This window comes from Camellia sinensis, chromosome 15 (genome assembly GCF_055761805.1).
Source record: "Camellia sinensis isolate YWXY chromosome 15, ASM5576180v1, whole genome shotgun sequence".
Classification (NCBI taxonomy): domain Eukaryota; kingdom Viridiplantae; phylum Streptophyta; class Magnoliopsida; order Ericales; family Theaceae; genus Camellia; species Camellia sinensis.
The window spans coordinates 71,489,878-71,514,212 of record NC_138975.1 but is presented as its reverse complement, the minus strand read 5'-3'; the positions used below and the strand labels follow the sequence as shown (position 1 = coordinate 71,514,212).

Genomic DNA, 24,335 nt, shown 5'->3' with positions numbered 1-24,335 from the left:
CACCAGAGTCTGTCTGACGGAGAGAAGGCCCCCCGAATGTCCCAGCCATGGCGGGCCTAGAAACTTCTTCGCGAGGTGCGCGAGACAAACGCGGGAGGAGCACTGATCGCTTGAAGAGTCCAGAGGGCCGTCGGCGGCGGGGGGAGTCCCGCGCGCAGCGCTTGGAGCACAAACTCAAAGACCAGGACGCCCTCATCCGCAAGATGGCGGATGCCAAGAGGGGATCAGTCAAAGAACAAACTCAAAGAACAAGGGTGAAGGAGCTTACCGACGACGGATGCCAAGAGGGGATCAGTCGATCACGAGCTCGATTGCAGCTTCTGAGGGAGGAAAAACGGATGTAGAGGAGGCAAATGGGCAATAACGGCAGCAATGGCAGAAGTTGGGAGGTCTTGAGAGCTAGGGTTTTCGGGCTCATGGTTGGAGATGAACAGTGGGGGGTGTTTGACTCCTCGTTTGTGTATAAAAGTGGTGGGAAAGTCAATGGGCAGCAGTCGTTTGAATTTCGCGCGTGAAAAGACAACTGTAGGGCTGCACGTCACCAATGGCGTGAAGCCACGTGGCACCGCGAGGGCGACTCTGTCAGTACGGCTGTACGATCCTTGACAAGACTACTAAATCAATGACCGACCAAATGGGATAGCTCGGTAACGGCTTTGAAGCCAATCACTCTCGGCTTGGTACTGGCGCAACTCAGGGATCGTTAGCTCGGTCACGGTGGTAACCCCAATCACGATTAGCTCGGATGAGATTAAGGGGCAATTGAGAGGGAGATTTGCTCCAGACTGGTACGACCGACCTACGGTAATGCCGATTGGGGCGGATCTCATGGGAGCAGATCGGTTTTCTCAATTGGTGCGGCTTTCCGACCTGATCTACACGGCCGAGGTAGTTTTACTGACCAGGCGTGGTCCAGGGCCTCGTCGGGCCGTGCCATGGCTGAACATTCGGTTGGGCACGCAGTGGCATGACGCAACCGAGCTAAGGACAGCCCGGACTAGACTGAGGACGGGACGAGGGCCAACATGCCTCCGACCGATTAGCCGAGATGGCCCGACTTCATATAACCTAGAATGAAGGTAGAGTGGGGGAAGGCCGGCATTCCTCGCGGCCGGTCAGCCAGGATGGACCGGTCCCACGCAGATCGGCCATGAGCATCATACTTTTGCTTCTTTCTAAGGGATAGGTTGGCGAGACACAGCTCGGTTGTTTTTCTTGTGTTGGCGATTCTCCACGAGGGGTAGGTCGGTCGTGGTACTCCGGTGAAGTATGCTACCTGGGTCAATGGTGTGAGGGAAAGGAAATCTGCTCCAGGCACGCGTCAATACCGTTTGGCAGTTCTGCATGTACTGGTTGGGGGATTTGGCCTTTACACGTGTAAGGTGGTGAGAGGCAAGCACTGCCACCTGTCCAGGGAAGGACAACAAAGGTAGTGCGCGCATAATCCTGAGGCTGCATGGCCAGCCTAGAAAAAAGGAAGGGAAGATGAACGTTAGAGGTATGCAACTTTGAGCGATTCTCTCTTTCTAACAGTATTCTTCTTCCTCAAGTGTTCTGACTTGATCGTCGGAGGGTCTATCCGGCGACCCCCGCCGGGCAGCTCACCGTTTCTTTGTTGCCAGGTTAGACGCCGTCACGTGAAACTTGAGTCCAAGAAGTACGGAAAACAAAGGATATTTCGCCCGTGTACACTTCCCAAAGACCAAAATTTTTTTTATCAAATAATATCCTACAAATAAAAAATCTACATAAAAATTCACTTCCCAAACACTTATATTATTTGAGCATGTAATAATTTTTTGTCTACCAAACCTAACGTTGGTTGTTTATTGAACCAATATCAATTAAATTAAAAGGAAAAGTCGGACAGATTAAAATAACAAGAATCAAATAATACACAAATGATAAGAGAGATATTTGATGGTCCTCCATAAAAAAAACAAAAACAAAAAAAATAAAAAAACATTTGTCACGTGTAGACGGCAAAAGCGAGCGTGCGTCCTCAATCTTCACCAAAATGATAAGAGAGATATTTAATGGTCCTCCATAAAATCCTCTGCTACTCTCTCTCTCTCTCTCTCTCTCTCTATTTCCCGCTTGAAAGACCCTCCGAATGTCCAGAGGTTTAGGGTTTCTAATTCATAGTTTTGATCCTCAGTAACCTGTATAATCTCTCTACACTTTCGATTAACTTATAGGGAAACAATCAGTAACAATCATAGAAATGGCGGCTTTCAGTGCACTCTCGCTATGCCCCCACAATTTATCTTGTCGACCAAACCCTAACAGGCGTCGCTTTTTGTGCTCTCTCGCCTCTCCTTCTTCAATAGGTAAGCAGTCTTCGAGCTTTTCCTGTGAAAGTGGAGAGTTTTATCTCTGAGTTAATGTTCGTTTCTTTTTTCTTTCTGGCATGTTTTTTCTGATTAACCAAACAGGGGATATAGCTCGTTAATGTATTGGATTATGATGTGAGACGTACTATTTGTGTTGTTTATTGATAGCTAATTAATTGGATGAATGAGATTTTCTATTACATATGGCTCTCTTTGCAAACAAGTGATTTATGACATGTTTGTAATCGGTAGATTAGGGCACTTAAATCTCCTAGTCATACTAAAAAATGTATTTTTGCTATTCATACTAAAAAATGTATTTATGCAAGTTGTTGTAGAGCCATATAATTGAAATCAGAAATTCATGATTGAAGCTTTGGTTCATTGTAGCATGACTTTAACAAATTATGTTCTGGTTTCATGTTTGCTTGAAGCAAATGCCAGAGTTAAAAATCACTTCATCCTCTGGGTTGTTGCCAAGAAAAAAAGGGGGACAAGAAATGGAAACAAAATCTTTATCTTATGCCTGTTTTTGGGTTTCCAAGAAATGAAAAACTTCAATCTGCCCAAGCTAATTGTTGGACTAGGTTCACTTGACTGGGGTTATATTTTCTAGGTGGTAAGCAATAAAATTTTTAAGATTTTAGAAGTTTTAAAGCTACAGGACATATTTTATCTTAGGTTTTGTTTGTAGAATACAAAAGATAAGTTTACCCATATCATAAATTGTCTTCTCCAATAAATGTGTTTCTTATTCTTTCGATGTACATTTCTGCCTGTTGCAAACCCTTTTGTTTACTTTTGTTAAAATCCAACCTTCTCAATTGTTTTGTTTTGTTGTCTTTGTTATATTTATTTCTGAAATACATGAATGTGATACTGTTGGTCCATTGTAGGTACGCGTGGACCTAAAGTACCCCGTAAAAAATCAGGAAGATTGGAAGGGGCTGGAAAAAGTATGGAAGATTCTGTTCAACGTAAGATGGAATAGTTTTATGAAGGGTCTGATGGTCCACCTCTCCGTGTCCTTCCAATTGGAGGCCTGGGTGAAATTGGGATGAATTGCATGCTTGTTGGGAATTATGATCGTTATATTTTGATCGATGCTGGTGTTATGTTTCCAGAGTAAGTCTTAACAAACTGGTCTGATTTACATTTATTTAACAAGTTGTAGCTTGGTGATCATCATGCTTCGTTCCTATCATCTGAAGGTTTTTGTTTTCTTGGGGTCTTACCAAAGTATATGCTCAATTGCGTAATTTCATCTGTGCTACATCTTTCCCTGCTGCTCTGGATTCTCTGCTGCAAGTAGAGGATCTAAGTGTATTAATCAAATTTGCTTCATAAAATTATTTTTCCGGTGTGGAAAACTCTGGCAGACATTAACTTTTTCTAAATGATTTTATAATTATTTGTCACCTGAAACCATGTGACAACGTTGCACATCCACATGAGCGAGCATGCAAGGCTAGAGTAAATCCAAACAATCTTGTACCACAATAATCAGGGGAATAAAATAAATATTCAATTATAAGGTTCTAAAATCCACCCAAAAAAAAAAAAACTACAATAAATCTTAAACATTTAGAAACCTGCACCAAAATCCCCTTGTATTCCATTAACAAAATTTGTAATCTAAAATAAATTAAAATCAAACTCCTACACTCAGCAACTCTACTCTGAATTTGACGAAAACATAATAATAGAAGGGTGAGCTCAACAATCTAACAAATGACCAACTATCAGTACTAGTTGGATCAAACATATAGAAAATAGTCGATAAGCAAGGAAATATGGTTTCTAACAATTCAATGAAGGAGCAATTTATTTCCAAGGTAGATACCTAGCTAAAATTAACACAGTGTAATGTCACAATTTATTTGAAAAGATAAGTAATCCAATAAAAAGTCATTTGTCCAAGACAATGGTTTGATATCCAATAGTACAATAATTCAATAAACAAAACCCAAGTCTTAAAAGACTATGGCCACGTTAGTTCGTGACAAGATCCAGAACCACACATAGGCCTTTGGTAAAAGCCCTAGTAGAAACTAGTTTTTATGCCAATAAATAACCTCCATTGGCTAGGTGTCCAAATCATAGTTAGACTGGAGTCATGTTTGCAATTCAAACAAGAAATAAAATATTCAATGTCTTTGGAATAACATTTTGATAAAATTTGTTCGAATTGTTTCACAAAATATATCTGATTTATTTGCACAATTCATATTTGATGTTATTTCATAGTTGATCCGTATTTTTCTTTTAAGAACACAAATGAGTGATAAAATATTTTTTTTTTCTTTTTGCAATACACGAAACATATAGGGCTTGTTTGATTTGTTTTTGGGAGAGTTGTTTTTGAAAAAAAATTTGGGGAGAAAGTTTAGAAATTTTTTTGGTTTGTTTGGTTGTATATTTTTAAAATAGTTTGGGAGTTTGGGATGATTTGATATTTTGTTGTAATTGAGTAGATGTGTGTGAGAGAAAAAGTGATTGAGAAGGAGAGAGGAGAGATAAAAAATGATTGATTGATGTGTAAGAGAGAGAAAGTGATTTTGGAAATTTTTTGAGAAAAATCACAAACCAAACAAAATTTTAAATTTTTTTTTCAAAAACAACTCTCCCAAAAACAAGCCAAACAAACCCATAATTTTTAAATGATACAATAGGAATAAAAACAAACCAATGGTGGTAGAGGGTTATTAAACCTCAAACAATAAAAGAATAGTTCAAAATCTAACTCCAAAATACCAAGATCCACTTCAATCACGCAATCCTAATAAATATTACACCACATAAGTAAATATAATTATCATCTTATTTAACTCCCATGAATTAAACCATAGTACTGTAATTCTAAAATAACCAGTCATCACCCTTGATATGAATTCTAGAATCATTCAATAGTTTCATTCGGCAATTGCAATCTCCATTCAATTGTTTCTTTTTTTAACCATCCTAAATTCCACTGAACAATTTATATTGTCAACCCTATCTAATGGACCCTCATGCTGACCACTACTCACGGTTCAATTCACCTCCAAAATCCAAGTACAAATTAAATTCATGAGTGAAATCCAAGATTCATGCATAGGGAACTTTACCTTAAATTAAAATCAACTCAACTTCAAGTATTCCATAAAATTTTATGAATATTATTCTCAATGAAACGCTAGGTCTACATATTCCATGTACCCATGATTACAACATGGGGAAGTTGAGAGTCTAAGGTTTACCTTCAAATGATTTTAGCATTAATTGATTCCTTGAATCGCTTCGTTTTTATGGCCTCCTTCAATAGAATATGTAAAAGTGGAGAATGTAAATATGATGTCTTATATATATAAACTAGGAGGGTTTTCTCATCACTATCTCTTTTCTTCATATATCTTCAAAAATTATCTTATTTGCTAAGAGAAGGCCCCTCTACAAAAAATAATATATAACCTCAATACAACCATAATGAGCCCTTTTTTGGATATAAAATTGTTAGTACTAGTGAAATTTTCTAATGTAATTATTGCTTATTTAGATTCCTCCCCTTCTTTTTTGATACACCGACTTTTGATCACATGTGGACACGTATTTCAGCTATGATGAGCTTGGTGTCCAGAAAATTATACGTGATACCACCTTTATAAGAAAATGGAGTCACAAAATTGAAGCAGCTGTCATAACACACGGTCACGAGGATCACATTGGTGCGTTGCCTTGGGTAAATTTTCTTTTCTACCACTTTATTATGTTAGCAATGCTTTAAACGTTTGTGCATAATACATTGTGTTTTTCTTGGATTATTAGATGTTGAAGACACTGATTCACTTGTGTTTTGAATAGAGAAGTTGAGAATACGCCATTCAAGAGGTTCATATATTAATTACTTGCTACATTGATGATTTATTTGATGGGGTCAAAAAAACAATCTGTGAAAAGTACCTATATGATCATTAGCTGCTCTATATTTTGATGCAGAACTCAATTCATTGGTATGAGTTTTGATGTAGGATGACATTACAGTGAAGCAAATAGCTGATAACTACCCATTAGTATGTTCACCACATATACAAGTTCAGTTGGCAGACATAGCATTTTTTTCCTTGTTTCCATGTCGTGCAACTGAATGTTAAATTTTCGCTAGAGAAATCATTAGTAATCAAAAAGTAACATTGATTCTCTAAGAAATATATTTAATTTTGATCCACTTTAACATTCATAACAAGTTTTGATAGTGTTGTTGGTAAATAAATATTTTGTAGGGTAGTTGAACTAAGTTTTAGATTGAACAACCTTTCATATTAAGTGTGTGCACCACATGTATAATTTAGATGGGCAAACGAAAAAAGCATTTCATTACCACCAAGGGTGGTAGCCTAATGGGTGGGAGATCACTCTCACTGGTTTTGGTGAGCATGTTGCTCTGGGTTTAAATATTCGCAGGTATAATGTGATTCTCATCCTCCTTCGCTCTGTGCTTCGGCTCTCTAGGACCCTAGTGGGGCTATGAGTTAGGCTATGTTTCACCCCTCTTGGTAGGCCCAGCGAGTAGGTGGTCCTATGGTCCTCTAGGTTGGTCGCTCCCTCTTTCCTTCTTGAATCAAGCAAATAAATTTCATTTATTTGTTTCCATACCAATGTTGTTAAAAGCACACCTAGGCGCAAGGCCTAGCCATGCCCAGCCCCTGCGCCTTGCAATGGTCAAGGCGAGGCGACTTCACTAAGGCGCGATTAAAGCGTGCGATTGGAACAAGGCGCGATTAAGCCCAAGGCGCAGGCCTTGAGTTTTTTTGTTTTTTTTGTTTTTTATATTTGAATTGGACCATTGAAATTACATGGGTCAGCTACAACAGATCATATCCTTCAAATATACATGCTAATATTGTCGATTTCGCCCCAAATCAACAAACGACAGAAGAAAAAACAAGGCCTAATCCAAAGCTCCAAAAAAGTCGAACTTGTCATCCAGTCCAGGAGCTTCGAATGTGCAAGTATGTGTATCTTCTCTTTGTTTTTGTCTCTTCTTCCCCTTCTCTTTGCCTGTTCTTCTCTTCGTCTCTTCTCTTCTATTCGTCAGTCGTCTTCTTCCTCTTCTTCTTCTTCTTCTCCTCTTCCCTATGCTACCTTCATCTTATTTTTCGTTTATTTTCTAGAATACTCTATTTTTGTTTATGGAATTAGGCTGAGCTGAGATTTTTAGGGCTTCAAATGTACTATGTTGTCTTCTTCTTCTTCTTCTCCGCTTTTCTGCTTCTTTTTATTTTATTTTATTTTCTTCTCTAGACTGCTCTGTTTATTAAATATTTATTCTGAATTGCTCTATTTCTTCTCTATTTTTATGATTTAGTTGACCTTTAGATCATGGATATTCGTGTTTTATATTGAACTTTGGAATATTACTCATTTGTCTATGTTAAAATAGCGATATTTGTTGGTATTTATTTTTTAAAATGTTCAGTGTTTCATTTTGTTTATGTTATACCAGTTAGTTATTTGCTTGCATGCCTCATATTAAGTTATATTATTTCAACCTGCTATGGTGCACCTTACTTTGATGAAGCCTATGACTCGCGTTGCACCTTGCGCCTTGCGTCTAAGGCCTCAGGAGACCTTGGTGCCTTGGTGCGCTTATCTCTTTTAATAACATTGTTCCATACATTGCAACTGAATGTTCAAGTTTAGTTAGAGAAATATATTGTCATCAAAAAGTAAAATTGATCCTCTGAGAAATGTCTGATTATGAGCCTCTATATAGCATTCCTAACAAGTTTTGATATTGCTAAAACAGAAATAGTCGAATTGAAAATATGGACTAAACAATCTTTTCCACCGATACTAACATTGTTGACACACTATATTATATACACTTAGGTATTGCCTTAACACTATGTTACACAGACTTTCTTACGGGTGCATGTTCAAGCGTTAGGGGTTTAGGGTTTAGGACAGGGTTTAGAGGGTTAGGGTTTATGGTTTAGGGTTTGGTGTCCGGGGTTAGGGATTGGGGTTTCAGGGTGCGGGGTTTGGGGCTTTAGGGTTTTGGAGTTTAGGGATTAGGGTTTGGGATTTGGGGTTTGGGTTTAGTGGTTAGGGTTTTAGGATTAGGGGTTAGGGTTTAGGGTTAGGGCGGTTTGGGGTTTGGGGTTAGATTTTGGGATTTAGGGTTTATGGTTTGGGGTTTCGGGTTTTGGGGTTTTATGTTTCGGGTTTAAGGGTTTTGAAACCCTAAATCCCAAATCCTAAACCCTTAACCTCAACCCCAACCCCAACACCCAACCCTTAACTCCTAACCCCTAAGCCTAAATCCTAACTCTTAAACCTTGAACCCCCGACCCAAAACCCCTGACCCTCGACCTTGGACCCTGGAACCCTTAACTCTGAACCCCTAGGCTTAAACCCTAACTCCTAAACCTTAAACCCTAAACCTCTAACCTCCGACCCTAGACCCTCGACCTTAGTCCCTAGACCTTAGACCCTAAACCCTAATAAAACCTTAAATCCTAAACCTTAAATCCTAAAAGACCCTAGACGTTAGACCCTAGATCGTAAACCCTAACAGACCCTAGACCCTAAATCCTAAACCGCAGACCCCAAACTCGAAAACGCCAAACACCAAACCTCAAACCCCAATCCCGAACACCAAATCCTAATAGACCCTAGACCCTAAACCCTAATAGTTCCTAGACCCTAAACCCAAATAGACCCCAGATCCCAACCCCCAAACCCTAACCCTAACCCTAACCCTAACCCTAACCCTAACCCCAAACCCAAACCCAAACCCAAACCCAAAACAGTGAACCCCCTAAAAACCCTCTAAACCCCAAACACTAAACTCCAAATCCATAATCCAAAACCCAAAGCCCAAAACCCCAAAACCCTAATCCCCTAAAACCTTAAAACCCTAAAACCACCAAACCTAAACCTCAAAACCTAAAACCTAAAACTTAAACCCCAAACTCCAAACCCAAACCCAAACTCGAAACCCGAAACCCCTAAAACCCTAACCCCTAAATTCCTAAACCCAAACCCCAAACCCTAACCCTAAGCTCTTAACCCTAACCCCTAAGACCCTAACCCTTAATCCCTAACTCCTAAACCCTAACCCTAAACCCAAATCTCTAAACCCTAAAAAACCGTAAACCCACAAACCAAAAACCCCAAATCCCAAACTCTAAACCCTAAACCCCCAACCCAAACCCCAAACCCCAAACCCTAACCCGTAAACTCTAAACCCTAACCCCTAAGCCCCTAACCCCTAACTCCTAAACCCTAGCCCTAAACCCTAATCCCTAACCTCTAACCCCTAACCCTAAATCCAAAACCCTAAAAAATCCTAAACCCACAAACCAAAAACCCCAAACCCCAAATCCCAAACCCTAAACCCCCAAACCCTAAAAGCTAAATGCCGAACCTCGAAACCGCGGAACCCCAAAACCCCAAACCCCTAAACTCCAAACTCCAAACTCCAAACCCCAAGACCTAACCCCAAACCATAAACTCTAAACCCTTAACCCCTAATCCTAAACCCAAACTCTACACCCTAACCACTGACCACAAATCCTAAACCCAAAATCGGAAATGCAAAACCCAAAAACCCCAAATCACAAACCCTAAACCCTAAACCCCCAAACCCTAAAAGCCAAACCCTGAAACCCCAAAACCCAATTACCCCAAACCCTAAACCCCAAACTCCAAAACCTAACCCCATACTCCAATCCATAAACCCTACCTCTAAACTCTAAACCCTAAACCCTAACCCTCTAACCCCAAAACTTCAAACCCCCAAGCCCCCAAACCCTAAACCTCAACCCCCGACCCTAGACCCTCAACCCTAAATTCTAGGGCCCCACCAACCAACCCCCAACCCTAAAACGAACACCTAAACCCCAAACCCCAACACCCAAAGCCCTAACCCTCAAACCTCAAATCCTAAATCTTAAACTCTAAAACCCTAAACTAAACCCCTAAACCCCTAAAACCCTAAACTAATCTAAACCGCAAGCCCCTAACCCCTAAACCCCTAACCCTCAACCTCCCAAACCCTAAACCCTAAACCCTAAGGTTTAGGGTTTGGGATTTAGGGTTTGATGATGATGATGCGCGGATTGTCCTGAGCAAGATGCCAAGTATGACAATCGCATCTAGAGCGGAGACGATATTCATATCATTGGCTTGCGGAAGTCGGAAGAAATTATTGGAATTAGCATCGGCTCCGAGCAATGCGGTAAAGAGGTCTTCCCAACTACGCACTAGTGCTAGCATCTAGTCAAGGGGTGGCGAAAAACTGTTGCTACTGCTGCTAAATGTGGCAGTGAAAAGGTCAGAGATGCGAGTGAATGTAATTGATTCACAGATCATTTGAATCACGAAGATCAATGACCTTATGCGGTCTACGTCGGAGATCATGGAGGTAGTCAGATCATTTACAGCATTAGTGAGTGCGGTCGGGCCAAGGGCTATGTTATTCATACATTGTTCGGAAACATGTTCCAGGGCATTGTAGCCGCCATCGTAACCCAAGAAAGTGGATTCGGGAATTAGATGTGGAGCAGTAAGAGAAGTATGCCCGAACTCCAACTACTCCTTAAAATTCTTCAATTGGTTGGCGTCCAAGTAGGGGTTGTTCCGTTGAATACTCAGCCTGATCCAATGGTTGTTGGTTCGCAGTATGATGTTGAACCATCGAGTGGGTGGATTTTACTAAGCAGGAAGTGCAGAAATATTGTGTGAAAATGTCTCTCCTAATTCAATGCGCAAGTCCTCAATGAAGTCCCTATAAGCTCCATTACCGCTTTCAATGTTGAATTCCTTTGTGAATTCCGCCATTAACTGAATTTAAATTTACCATTGACAATAGTAATCAATCAATAAAAAAATATAAAAATAATAACTCAATGAAAGTGCTTGTAATTATCATTTTCAACGTGGAATTCAGCCATTGACAATAATAATAAATCAATAACTAAAATAATAATAATTAAAAGTTAAAATAAATAATTTTCATTTTTCTCATCTCAGGCATTATAGTCAAATCTTGAATCGAATCGTGAATCGTTTTGCTAAAATAATGAATCGTGAATCGTGTGATTCACTTTATTTGCGCTCAACCGCTAGTGTTAAATAAAATGAATCATACGATTCACAATTAATTATTTTAGCAAAACGATTCACGATTCGATTCAAGATTTGACAATAATGCCTAAGATGAGAAAAATAAAAATTATTTATTAATAGTATTTAATTATTACTATTTTAGCTTTTAATTATTATTATTTTAGCTATTGATTTATTATTATTGTCAATGACAGAATTTAATTGAGTTAATGGTGGAATTCAACGTTGAAAAGGATAATTACAAACACTCCATTGAGTTATTATTTTTATGTTTTTCTATTGATTGATTATTAATGTCAGTGACAGAATTGAATTCAGTTACTGGCGGAATTCACAAAAGAGTTCAACGTTGAAAGGGGTAGTGGAGCGTACAGGGACTTCATTGTGGATTTGCGCGTTGAATTGGGAGAGACCTTTTCACACAATAGTCTCGTACTTCCGGCTCAGCAAAATCCATCCACTAGATGGTTCAACATCATACTGCGAGCCAATAATCATTAGATCAGGCTAAGGATACGATGGGACAACCTCTACTTGGACGCCTACCAAATAGAGTTTTTGAGGAGTGGTTAGAGTTCGGGCGTACTTCTCCTACTTCTCCACTTCCAATTCCCAGATCCACTTTCTTGGGTTACGATAGCGACTACAATACCTTGAAACGTGTTTCTGGACAAGGTATAAATAACATAGTCGTTGGCCCGACCGCACTCACTAATGCTGTAAATGATCTAGCTACCTCCACGATCTCCTTCGCAGATCGCGCGAGGTCACTGATCATTGCGATTCAAATGATCTGCGAATTGAATAGATTCACTCGTATCGCCGATCATCTCTTTGCCACATTCAACAGCAGTAGTTCTTCGCCACCTCTTGATTGGATGCTGGCACTAGTGCGTGGCTAGGGAGACTTCTTTGTCGCATTCCTACGAGCCAATGCTGATCTTAATAATTTATTTCGAATTTTGCAATCCAATGATATGAATATTGTGTCTGCTCTAGACGTGGTTGCTGTACTTGGCATCTTGCTCAGGAGCATCTATACATTATAATCATCAAACCCGAAACTTTTAGGGTTTAGGATTTTTGGTTTAGGGGTTTTAGGGGTTTGGGTGTTGGGGTTTAGGTTTAGAGTTGGGGGGTTGAGGGTTTAGGGTTGGGGTTCGGGGTTGGGGTTTAGGATTTAGAGGGTTAGGGAAGGGGTTAGGGTTTATGGTTATGGTTTTGGGTTTAGGGGTTGAGATTGGGGTTCGGGTTCAGGTTCAGGTTCAGGTTCAAGTTTCGAGGTGGGGGTCGGAGTCAAGGTTTTGGGTTTTGGGTTTAGGGTTTAGCGGTTAGAGTTTAGAGGTTGAGGGTTAGGGTTTTGCACTTTGGGTTTTGGATTTTTAGGGGGTTTAGGGTTTTTAGTGGGTTTGCGATTTAGGATTTATGGTTTGGTGTTTTGGGATTTAGCGTTTGGGCTTGGGTTTAAAGGTTTTGAAACCCTAAATCCCAAACCCCAAACCCTAACCCCTAAAACGCTAACTCCTAAAAACCCTAACCCCTAAAACGCTAACTCCTAAACACTAAAACCCTAACCCCTAACACCTAAACCCCTAACCCCAACCCCAACCCCAACTGCCAAACCCTAACTCCTAACCCCTACGCCTAAACCCTAATCCCTAAACCATAAATCGTAAGCCCTGGACCCAAAACCCCTGACCCTAGACCCTAGAAATTAAACCCTAATAGACCTTAAATTTTATACCTTAAATCCTAATAGACCCTAGACCCTAAACCCTAATAGACCCAAACCCTGGACCCTAGACCCCAAACCCCAACTGCAAACCCTAATAGACCCTAGACTCTAAACCCTAATTGTTCCTAGACCTTAACTCTAATAGACCTTAGACCCATGACCTCAAACCCCAACCACAACCCTAAACCCTAAATAGTGAACCCTCTAAAAACCCTCTAAACCCCGAACCCAAAACCCAAAACCAAAAGCCCAAAACCTCTAAAACCACAAAACCCAAACCCAAGCCCGAAACTCGAAACCCGAACCCCTAAAACCCTAACCCCTAAACCCAAACACAAGCCCGAACCCCTAAACCTGAACCCCTAAAACCCTAACCCCTAAACCCAAACCCCAAACCCTAAACCCTAACCCCTAAACTTTAATCCCTAAATCCTAAATCCTAAACCCTAAAACCGTAACCCCTAAACCCTAACCCTAAATCCTAAACCTTAAACCCTAAATCCTAAAAAACCCTCAACCCAAAAATCCTAAAACCCCAAACCCTAAACCCCCAAACCCTAAAGGTTAAACCCTAAACCTCGAAATCAAGAAACCCCTAAACCCTAACATCTAACCCCAAACCCTAAACCATAACCCCTACCCCAACCCCTAACCCCTAACCCTAAACCCTATACGCTAACCCCTAACCCCTAACCCCTAACCCCTATCCCCAAATCCAAAACCATAACCCCTACCCTAACCCCTAACCCCAAACCCTATACGCTAACCCCTAACCCCTATCCCCAAATCCAAAGCCCTAAACCCTAAACCCAAAACCCCAAACCCTAAATCTCAACCCACGACCCTAGACCCTCAACCCTAAATCCTAAACCCCAATCCCCAATAGCCAACCCCCGAACCGCTAACCCCCAACCCTCAACCGAACACGTATTTCTTAATCTTTAACACCCAAACCCCTAAACCCCGAACCCTTAAACCCCAAACGCTAAACTCCTAAAACCCTAAACTAAACCCCTAAACGCCTAAAACACTAAACTAAACCTCCAAACCCCTAACCCCAACACCTAACCCCTAACCCTTAATCCCCTAACCCCCTAATCCCCAACCCCCTAAACCCTAAACCCTAAAGGTTTAGGGTTTGATGATGATGATGATGCGCGGATGTTTTTGAGAAAGATGTCAAGTACGATAACCGTGTCTAGAGTGGACACGATATTCATATCATTGGGTTGCGGAAGTCGGAAGAAATTATTGGAATCAGCATCGGCTTGCAGCAATGCGGCAAAGAGGTCTCCCCAGTTACGTACTAGTGCCAGCATCCAATCAGGGGGTGGCGAAGAACTACTATTGTTAAATGTGGCAGCGAGAAGGTCAGAGATACGAGTGAATGTAATCGATTTGCAGATCATTTGAATCACGATGATCAGTGACCTCGTGCGATCTGCGTAGGAAATCGTGGGGGTAGCCAGATCATTTACGGCATTATTGAGTGCGGTCAGGTCAAGGGCTATGTTATTCATACCTTGTCCGGAAACACGTTTTAGGGCATTGTAGCCGACATCGTAACCCAAGAAACTGGATCTGGGAATTAGATGGGGCGAAGTAGGAAAAGTACACTTGAATTCCAACCACTCTGCAGAATTATCCAATTGGTAGGCATCCAACTATAGGCTATCCCGTCGAATCCTCAGCTTGATGCAATGATTGTTGGTTCGCAGTATGATGTTGAACCATCGAGTGGGTGAATTCTGCTGAACGGGAAGTAGGGGAATATTGTGTGAAAAGGTCTCTCCCAATTCAACGCGCAAGTCATCAATGAAGTCCCTGTAAGCTCCACTACCCCTTTCAATGTTGAACTCCTTTGTAAATTCCGCCATTAACTGGATTCAATTCTACGATTTACAATAATAATCAATCAATAGAAAAACATAAAAATAATAACTCAATGAAGTGTTTGTAATTATCCTTTTCAACGTTAAATTCCGCCATTAACTCAATTAATTCTGTCATTGACAATAATAATAAATCAATAGCTAAAATAATAATAATTAAATAATATTAACAACTAATTTTCATTTTTTTCATCTCAGGTATTATTGTCAAATTTTGAATCGAATTGTGAATCGTTTTCCTAAAATAATGAATCGTGAATTGTATGATACACTTTATTTGCACTCGATCGCTAATGTTAAATAAAGTGAATCATACGATTTACTATTCATTATTTTAGCAAAATGATTTACAATTTGATTCAAGATTTGACAATAATGCGTGAGATGAGGAAAATGAAAATTATTTATTAATAGTATTTAATTATTATTATTTTGGTTTTTAATTATTATAATTTTAGTTATTGATTTATTATTATTTTAGATATTGATTTATTATTATTGTCAATGACAGAATTCAATTGAGTTAATGGCGGAATTCAATGTTGAAAAGGATAATTACAAGCACTCTACTGAGTTATTATTTTTATGTTTTTCTATTGATTGATTATTAATATCAATGGCAGAATTGAATTCAGTTAATGGCGTAATTCACAAATGAGTTCAATTTTAAAAGGGGTAGTGGATTGTACAGAGATTTCATTGAGGACTTGCGCGTTGAATTAGGAGAGGCCTTTTCACACAATATTCTCATTCTTTCCGCTCAGCAGACTCCACCTACTCGATGGTATAACATCATATTGTGAACCAACAATCATTGGATCAAGCTGAGGATTCGACGGGCTAACCTCTACTTGGTTGCCCACCAAATGGAGTTTTTGAGGAGTGGTTGGAGTTCGAGTGTACTTCTCCTACTTCTCCGCATCTAATTCTCAGATCCACTTTCTTGGGTTACGTTGGCGGCTACAATACCCTTGAACGTGTTTCTGGATAAGGTATGAATAACATATCCCTTGGCCCAACCGCACTCACTAATGTCGTAAATGATCTGGCTACCTCCATGATCTCCTTCGCAGATCGCGCGAGGTCGCTGATCATCGTAATTCAAATGATTTGCGTATCGATTAGATTCACTCGTATCTCAGATCTTCTCGCTGTTACATTCAGCAGCAGCAGTTCTTTGTCACCCCCTGATTGGATGCTGGTACTAGTGCGTGGCTAGAGAGACCACTTTGTCGCATTCCTGCGAGCTGATGCTGATCCCAATAATTTCTTCTGACTTCCGCAACCTAATAATATGACTATTGGGTCTGGTCTGGACGTGGTTGCCATACTTGACATCTGGTTTAGGAGCGTCTTCGCATCATAATTATCGAACCATGAACCCTAAGGGTTTAGAGTTTAGGGTTTCGGGGTTAGAGGTTTAGGGTTTAGGGGTTTAGTTTAGGGTTTTAGGGGTTTGGGTGTTGGGGTTTTGGGTTGAACGTTTAGGGTTTTGGGTTTTATGTTTTTATGGGGTTTAGGATTCTTAAGGAATTAGGATTTAGGATTTTTAAGGGATTTAGTGCTTTTAGGGGGTTTGGGATTTAGAATTTAGGGTTTGAGTTTGAGGTTTAGGTTTTATGATTTATGGTTTGGGGTTTTGGTTTTGGGTTTTAAGGGTTCTGATACCTTAAATCCCAAACCCAAACACCAACTCTAACCCCAACCCCCACCCCTTGACTCCTCACCCCTAAGCCTAAATCCTAAACCCTTGATCCAAAACCCCTGACCCCCGACCGTGGACTGTTGAACCTAGACCGCCGACCCTAGACCCTAGACCTTAGACCTTAGACCTTAAATCCTAATAGACCCTAGGCTTACCCTAAACCCTAATAGACCGTAGACCCTAAACCCTAATAGTTCCTAGACCCGAAACTCAAATAGACCCCAGATCCTAATAGACCCTAGACCCCAGACCTCAACCCCCAAACCCCAATCCCAAACCTCAAACCCTAAATAGCGAACCCCCTAAAAACCCTCTAACCCCCAAACCCAAAACCCCAAAACCCCAAAACCTAAACCTCAAACCCCAAACCCCAATCCCAAACCCAAACCTAAAACTCGAAACCCAAACCCCTTAAACCCCTAACCCTAATACCTAAACCCTAACCTCTAACCTAAATCCCAAATTCTAAACCCTAAAAAATCCTAAACCCTCAACCCAAAATGCAAAACCCCAAACCCCCAACCTCAAACCCCAAATGCCAAGCCCTAAACCCTAAACCCCCAATCCCTAAAAGCTAAACCCCGAACACCGAAACCCCGAAACCCCAAACCCCCAACCATAAAACTGTAACCCCTAACCCCAACCCCAATCCCAACCCCAATCACTAAACCATAAACCCTGCCCTAACCCCTAACCCCCAACCTCCAACCCCTAACCCTAAACCTTACAGCCTAACCTCTAATTCCTAACCCCAAATCATAAACCCTAAATCCTAAACTCTAAATCTTAAAAAATCCAAAACCCAAAACCCCAAAACACCAAACCCCAAATCCCAAGCCCTAAACCCAAATCCCAAATCCCAAAACCCAAAAATTCGAAAACACTAAACCCCAAATCTCAAACCCTAAACCCTAAATCCCCAAACCCTTAAAGCTAAACCCTAAACCCCAAAACCCTAAACCCTAAACCCAAAATCCTAAACTCCAAACTCCAAAACCTAACCCCAAACCCTAGACCATAAACCATAACCCCTACCCTAACCCCCTAAACCTACCTTAAACCCTAAACTTTAAACCCTAACCCCCTAACCCTCTAACCCTAAACCTTCAAACCCCCAATCCCAACTGCCAAACCGCCAAACCCTAAACCCTAAACCCTAAACCCCAACCCCTGACCCTAGACCGTCAATCCTAAATCCTAAACCCCAAACCCCAATCCCTACCACCCAACCTCCCAACCCCCAACCCCTAGCCCTAAACTGAACACCTAAACCCCAACACCCAAACCCCTAACCCTTAAACTCCAAACCCTAAACCCTAAACCCTAAAACCCTAAAACTCGAAACTGAACCCCTAAAACCCTAACCCCAACCTTTAACCCCTAACCCCCTAACCCTAAATACTAAACATTAAGGGTTTAGGATTTAGGGTTTGATGATGATGTGCAGACGCTTCTGAGCAAGATGCCAAGTATGACAATCGCGTCCAGAACGGACACGATATTCATATCAGTGGTTTACGGAAGTCAGATGAACTTATTGGGATCAGCATCAGCTCGCAGCAATGCGGCAAAGAGGTCTCCCCAGCCATGCACTATTGCTAGCATTCAATCAAGGGTCAACGAAGAACTGATGCTTCTGAATGTGGCAGCGAAAAGGTCCGAGATACGAGTGAATGTAATCGATTCGCAGATCATTTGAATCACGATGATTAGTGACCTCATGCGATATGCGTAGGAGATCGTGGAGGTAGCCAGTTCATCTACAACATTAGTGAGCGCGGGCGAGCCTAGGGCTATGTTATTCATACCTTGTCTGAAAAGACATTCCAGAGCATTGTAGCCGCCTTCGTAACCTAAGAAAATGGATCCGAGAATTAGATGTGGAGGAGTAGGAGTAGTACGCCCAAACTCCAATCACTCCTCATAATTGTGCAATTGGTAGACGCCCAAGTAGAGGTTGTCCCGTCGAATCCTCAGTCTAATCCAATGATTGTTGGTTTGCAGTATAATGTTGAACCATCGAGTGGGTGGATTCTGCTGAGCGGGAAATACGTGAATATTATGTGAAAAGGTCTCTCCCAATTCAACGCACAAGTCTTCAATGAAGTCCATATAAGCTCCACTACCCCTTTCAACGTTGAACTCGTTTGTGAATTCCGCCATTAATTGAATTCAATTTTGCCATTGACAATAATAATCAATTAATAGAAAAACATACAAATAATAATTCAATGAAGTGCTTGTAATTATCCTTTTCAACGTTGAATTCCGTCATTAACTCAATTGAATTATGCTATTGACAATAATAATAAATCAATAGCTAAAATAATAATAATTAAAAGTTAAAATAATAATAATGAAATAATATTAGTAAATAATTTTCATTTTTCTTATCTCAGGCATTATTATCAAATCTTGAATCGAATCGTGAATTTTTTACTAAAATAATGAATCGTGAATCGTATAATTCACTTTATTTGTGCCGGACCGCTAATGTTAAATAAAGTGAATCATATGATTCACGATTCATTATTTTAGTAAAATGATTCACGATTCGATTGAAGATTTGACAATAATGCCTGATATGAGAAAAATAAAAATTATTTATTAATAGTATGTAATTATTATTATTTTAACTATTGATTTATTATTATTTTAGCTACTGATTTATTATTATTGTCGATGGTAGAATTCAATTGGGTTAATGGCAGAATTCAACGTGTAAAAGGATAATTACAAGCACTCCATTGAGTTATTATTTTTATGTTTTTCTATTGACTGATTATTAATGTCAATGTCAGAATTGAATTCAGTTAATGACGTAATTCACAAAGGAGTTTAACGTTGAAAGGGGTAGTGGAGCGTACAGGAACTTCATTGAGGACTTGCATGTTGAATTGGGAGACCTTCTCAGACAATATTCTCATACTTTCCGCTTAGCAGAATCCACCCACTCGATGGTTCAACATCATACTGCAAACCAACAATCATTGGATCAGGCTGAGGATTCGACGGGACAACCTTTACTTGGACGCCTACCAAATGGAGTTTTTGATGAGTGGTTGGAGTTCACATGTACTTCTTCTATTTCTCCACATCTAATTCCCGAATCTACTTTCTTGGGTTATGATGGTAGCTATAATGCCCTGGAGTGTGTTTCCGGACAAGGTATGAATAACATAGCCCTTGGCCTGACTGCACTCACTAATGTCGTCAATGATCTGGCTACCTCCACAATTGCCTTCGCATATCGCGCGATGTCACTGATCATTGTGATTCAAATGATCTGCGAATCGATTAGATTTAGTCATATCTCCGATCTTCTCGCTGCCATATTTAGCAGTAGTAGTTCTTCGCCACCCCCTGATTGGATGCTGGCACTAGTGCGTGGCTGGGGAGACTTCTTTGCCGCATTCTCGCGAGGCAATGCTTATCTTAATAATTTCTTCAGACTTCGGGTTTCGGGGTCGGGGTTAGGGTCGAGGTTTGGGGTTTTAGGTTTGGGTTTTGGGTTTAGCGTTTAGGGGTTAAGGTTTAGGGTTAGGAGTTGAGGGTTAGGGTTGAGGGTTTTAGGTTTTGGGTTCTTAAGGGGTTTAGGGTTCTTAAGGGATTAGGATTTAGGGTTTTTAGGAGTTTATGATTTGGGTTTTGGATTTTGGGCTTCGGGTTTAAGGGTTTTGAAACCCTAAATCCCAAACTCCAAACCCTACCCCTAACTCCTAAACCCCAAACCGTAAAACCTTAACTCCTAACCCCAATCTCAACCCCCAACGCCTAACTCATAACCCTAAACCTTAACTCGTAACCCCTAAACCCCTAACCCAAACCTGAAACCCAAACCCCTAAAACCCTAAAACACTAACCCCTAAGCCCCTATACCCCAAACTCTAATCCCTAAACTCTAATCCCTAAACTCTAAACCCTAACCCCTAAACGCCTAACCTTGAACCCCTAACCGCTAACCCTGAACCCCTAATCCTAAATCCCAAACCCTAATCCCTAAAAATCCAAAACTCTCAACCCAAAACCCAAAACTCAAAAACCAAAAGACCCCAAAATCCCATACCCAAAACCCCAAATCCCAAACAAAAAACCCTAAACCCCCAAACCCTAAAAGCTAAACCGGAAACCCCAGAACCCCAAATCCCATAACCCTAAACCCCAAACCCCAAACCCTAAACCCTAAACTCTACCCTAACCCCTAATCCCTAATTTGCTAACCCCTAACCCTAAACCCTGCACCCTAACCCCAACCCTAAACCCTAAAAAATCCTAAACCCAAAACCAAAGCGCAAAACCCCAAACCCCAAGTCCCAAACCCTAAACCCTAAATTCTAAACTCCCAAACCCTAAAAGCTAAATCCCGAACCCCGAAACTGCGAAACCCAAAAACCCCAAACCCTAATCCCTAAACCTTAAATCTTAAACCATAAACCTTAAACCCCAAACTCGAAAATCTAACCCCAAAGCCAAAACCCTAAACCATAAACACTACCTAACCTCCTAAACCCTACCCTAAACCCTAAACCCTAACCCTCTAACCTCAAACCTTGAAACCCCCAACCCCCAAACCCTAAACCCACCTTGACCCTCAACCTCAGACACTAGACCCTCAACCCTAAATCCTAAATCCCAATCCCAAACCCAAACCCAAACCCCTAACCCCCAACACCCCAACACCTAACCCCCAACCCCCAACTCTAAATCGAACATCTAAATCCCAAACCCTAAACCCTAAACCCCTAAAACGTTAAAACCCTAAACAAAACCTCTAAACCCCAAACCCCTAACTCCATACCCTTACCCCCCAGCCCCTAACCCCCCAGCCCCTAACCCCCCAACCCCAAAACCTTAAACCCTAAAACCTTAGGGTTTAGGCTTACGGTTTGGGGTTTAGGATTTGATGATGATGATGATATGCACGGACGCTCCTGAGCAAGATGCCAAGTACGGCAACTGCATCCAGAGCGGACACGATATTCATATCGTTGGGTTGTGGAAGTCTGAAGAAATTATTGGGATCAACATTGGCTCGCAGCAATTTGGCAAAGAGGTCTCCGTGGCCACGAACTAGTGCCAGCATCCAATCAGGGGGTGGTGAAGAACTACTACTGCTGAATGTGACAGCGAGAAGGTTAGAGATACGAGCGAATGTAATCGATTTGCAGAACATTTGAATCACGATGATCAGTGACCTCATGCGATCTGCGTAGAAGATCATGGAGGTAGCTAGATCATTTACGACATTAGTGAGTGCGGTCAGGCCAAGGGCTATGTTATTCATACCTTGTCTGAAAACACGTTCCAGAGCATTGTAGTCGCCATCGTAATTCAAGAAACTGGATCCGGGAATTAGATGTAGAGAAGTAGGAGAAGTACCCTGAACTCCAACCACTCCTCAAAATTCTCCAATTAGTAGGTGTTCAAGTAAAGGTTGTCCTGTCGAATCCTCAGCCTGATCTAATGATTGTTGGTTCGTAGTATGATGTTGAACCATCGAGTGGGTGGATTTTGCTGAGCAGGAAGTACGGGAATATATTGTGAAAAGGTCTCTCCCAATTCAACGCGCAAGTCTTCAATGAAGTCTCTATAAGCTCCACTACCTTTTTCAACGTTAAAGTCCTTTGTGAATTCCGCCATTAACTGAATTCAATTTTTCGATTGTCAATAATAATCAATTAATAGAAAAACATAAAAATACTAACTCAATGGAGTGCTTGTAATTATCCTTTTCAACGTTGAATTCTGCCATTAATTCAATTGAATTCTGTCATTGACCATAATAATAAATCAATAGCTAAAATAATAATAATACTAAAAGCTAAAATAATAATAATTAAATAATATTAATAAATAATTTTCAGTTTCCTCATCTCAGACATTAGTGTCAAATCTTGAATCAAATTGTGAATCATTTTGCTAAAATAATGAATCGTGAATCGTATGATTCACTTTATTTGCGTCCGATCGCTATTGTTAAATAAAGTGAATCATACGATTCACTATTCATTATTTTAGCAAAACAATTCAAGATTCGATTCAACATTTGACAATACTGCATGAGATGAGAAAAAAGAAAGTTATTTATTAATAGTATTTAATTATTATTATTTTAGCTTTTAATTATTATTATTTTAGTTATTGCTTTATTATTATTTTAGCTATTGATTTATTATTATTGTCAATAATAGAATTCAATAGAGTTAATAGCGGAATTCAACGTTGAGAAGGATAATTACAAGCACTCTATTGAGTTAGTATTTTTATGTTTTTGTATTGATTGATTATTAATGTCAATAGCAGAATTGAATTCAGTTAATAGCGAAATTCACAAAGAAGTTCAATGTTGAAAGGGGTAGTGGAGTGTACACTTTATTGAGGACTTGCGTGTTGAATTAGGAGAGATCTTTTCACACAATATTCCTGTACTTCCCGTTCAGTAGAATCCACCCACTCGATGGTTCAACATCCTACTGCGAACCAACAACCATTGGATCAGGCTGAAGATTCGATGGGACAACCTCTACTTGGACACCTACCAAATAGAGTTTTTGAGGAGTGGTTGGAGTTCGAGCGTACTTTTTCTACTTCTCCATATCTAATTCCTGGATCCACTTTCTTGGGTTAGGATGACGGTTATAATGCCCTGGAACGTGTTTCCGGACATAGTATGAATAACACAGCCGTTGGCCCGACCGCACTCACTAATGCCGTAAATGATCTGGCTACCTTTATGATCTTCGTAGATCACGCGAGGTCAATGATCATCGTGATTCAAATGGTCTGCGAATCGATGAGATTCACTCGTATCTCCGATCTTCTCGCTGCCACATTCAGCAGCAATAGTTCTTCTCCTCCCCCTTATTGGACGTGGGCACTAGTATGTGGCTGGGGAGACTTCTTTGTCGCATTCCTACGAGCCGATGCTAATCCCAATAATTTCTTCTGACTTCTGCAACCCAATGATATAAGTATTGCGTTCGCTCTGAACGTGGTTGGCGTACTTGGCATCTTGCTCCGGAGCGTCCGCGCATCATAATCATCAAACCCTAAACCCTTAGGGTCTAGGGTTTCAAGGTTGGGGGTTTGGGTGTTGGGGTTTGGGTTGAGGGCTGGGGGTTTAGGGTTTAGGAGGGTAGGTTTTATGGTTTAGGGTTTGGTGTAGGGTTTAGGGGGTTAGGGTAAGTTTTAGGATTTGGTGTCTAGTGTTAGGGGTTTGGGGTTTTCGTGTTTGGGGTTTAGCAGCGTTTCGAGTTAGGTGTTAGGGGTTAGTTTTTAGGGTTTAGGGGTTTAGGTTGGGGATTGCAGTTCGGGTTGGGGGTTTCGGGGTATGGGTCGAGGTCGGGGTTTGGTTGTGGGGTTTGGGTTTAGGGTTTAAGATTTTGCATTTTTGGTTATGGATTTTGGGTTTTAAGGGGGTTTAGGGTTCTTAAAGAGTTAGAATTTAGGGTTTAGGATTTAGGATTTGCGATGGTTTGGGGTTTCGGGTTTAAGGGTTTTGAAATCCTAAATCGCAAATCCTAAACGCCTAACCCCTAAAACCTTAACCCTTAAACCCC

At 40.7% G+C, this 24,335-nt stretch overlaps 2 protein-coding genes and 1 long non-coding RNA gene across 4 annotated transcripts; 1 reads left to right on the top strand and 2 right to left on the bottom strand.

Moving 5' to 3' along the window:
- Positions 1-2,972: 2,972 nt before the first annotated feature.
- On the top strand, positions 2,973-6,432 carry LOC114262309 (uncharacterized). Of its 2 annotated transcripts, none has more exons than XR_003629324.2 (3): positions 2,973-3,458; positions 5,928-6,037; positions 6,138-6,432. It is a non-coding gene; the product is annotated as an uncharacterized LOC114262309 (long non-coding RNA). The 2 variants fall into 2 exon arrangements; XR_003629323.2 differs by having other exon boundaries at positions 5,928-6,051.
- Positions 6,433-11,030: 4,598 nt separating this feature from the next.
- On the bottom strand, positions 11,031-15,056 carry LOC114262318 (ribosome-inactivating protein charybdin-like). The gene is made up of 3 exons (XM_028202679.1): positions 14,845-15,056; positions 14,367-14,754; positions 11,031-11,159 (listed from the first exon to the last, which is right to left on the bottom strand). Exons 1-3 carry the CDS (start codon positions 15,054-15,056, stop codon positions 11,031-11,033), a joined length of 729 nt encoding a protein of 242 aa, XP_028058480.1.
- Positions 15,057-21,655: 6,599 nt separating this feature from the next.
- LOC145813052 (ribosome-inactivating protein charybdin-like) lies at positions 21,656-22,416 on the bottom strand. The gene is made up of 2 exons (XM_082908315.1): positions 22,306-22,416; positions 21,656-22,156 (listed from the first exon to the last, which is right to left on the bottom strand). The coding sequence occupies exons 1-2, from the start codon at positions 22,414-22,416 to the stop codon at positions 21,656-21,658; spliced, it is 612 nt and encodes a 203-aa protein (XP_082764441.1).
- Between the last annotated feature and the right edge of the window lie 1,919 nt (positions 22,417-24,335).

Excerpts from the sequence above, each read along its gene's own strand:
- LOC114262318 (XM_028202679.1), bottom strand. The coding sequence starts at position 15,056 with ATGGCGGAATTTACAAAGGAGTTCAACATTGAAAGGGGTAGTGGAGCT. Across the intron at positions 14,755-14,844 it reads ATTCGACGGGATAGCCTATA|TTTCTTGGGTTACGATGTCG; the intron begins GTTGGATGCCTA and ends TCCCAGATCCAG. Across the intron at positions 11,160-14,366 it reads CCACTCTAGACACGGTTATC|TTAATGGCGGAATTCACAAA; the intron begins GTACTTGACATC and ends ATTTAAATTCAG.
- LOC145813052 (XM_082908315.1), bottom strand. The coding sequence starts at position 22,416 with ATGGCGGAATTCACAAAGGACTTTAACGTTGAAAAAGGTAGTGGAGCT. Across the intron at positions 22,157-22,305 it reads CCTTTTCACAATATATTCCC|GGTACTTCTCCTACTTCTCT; the intron begins GTACTTCCTGCT and ends GTTGGAGTTCAG.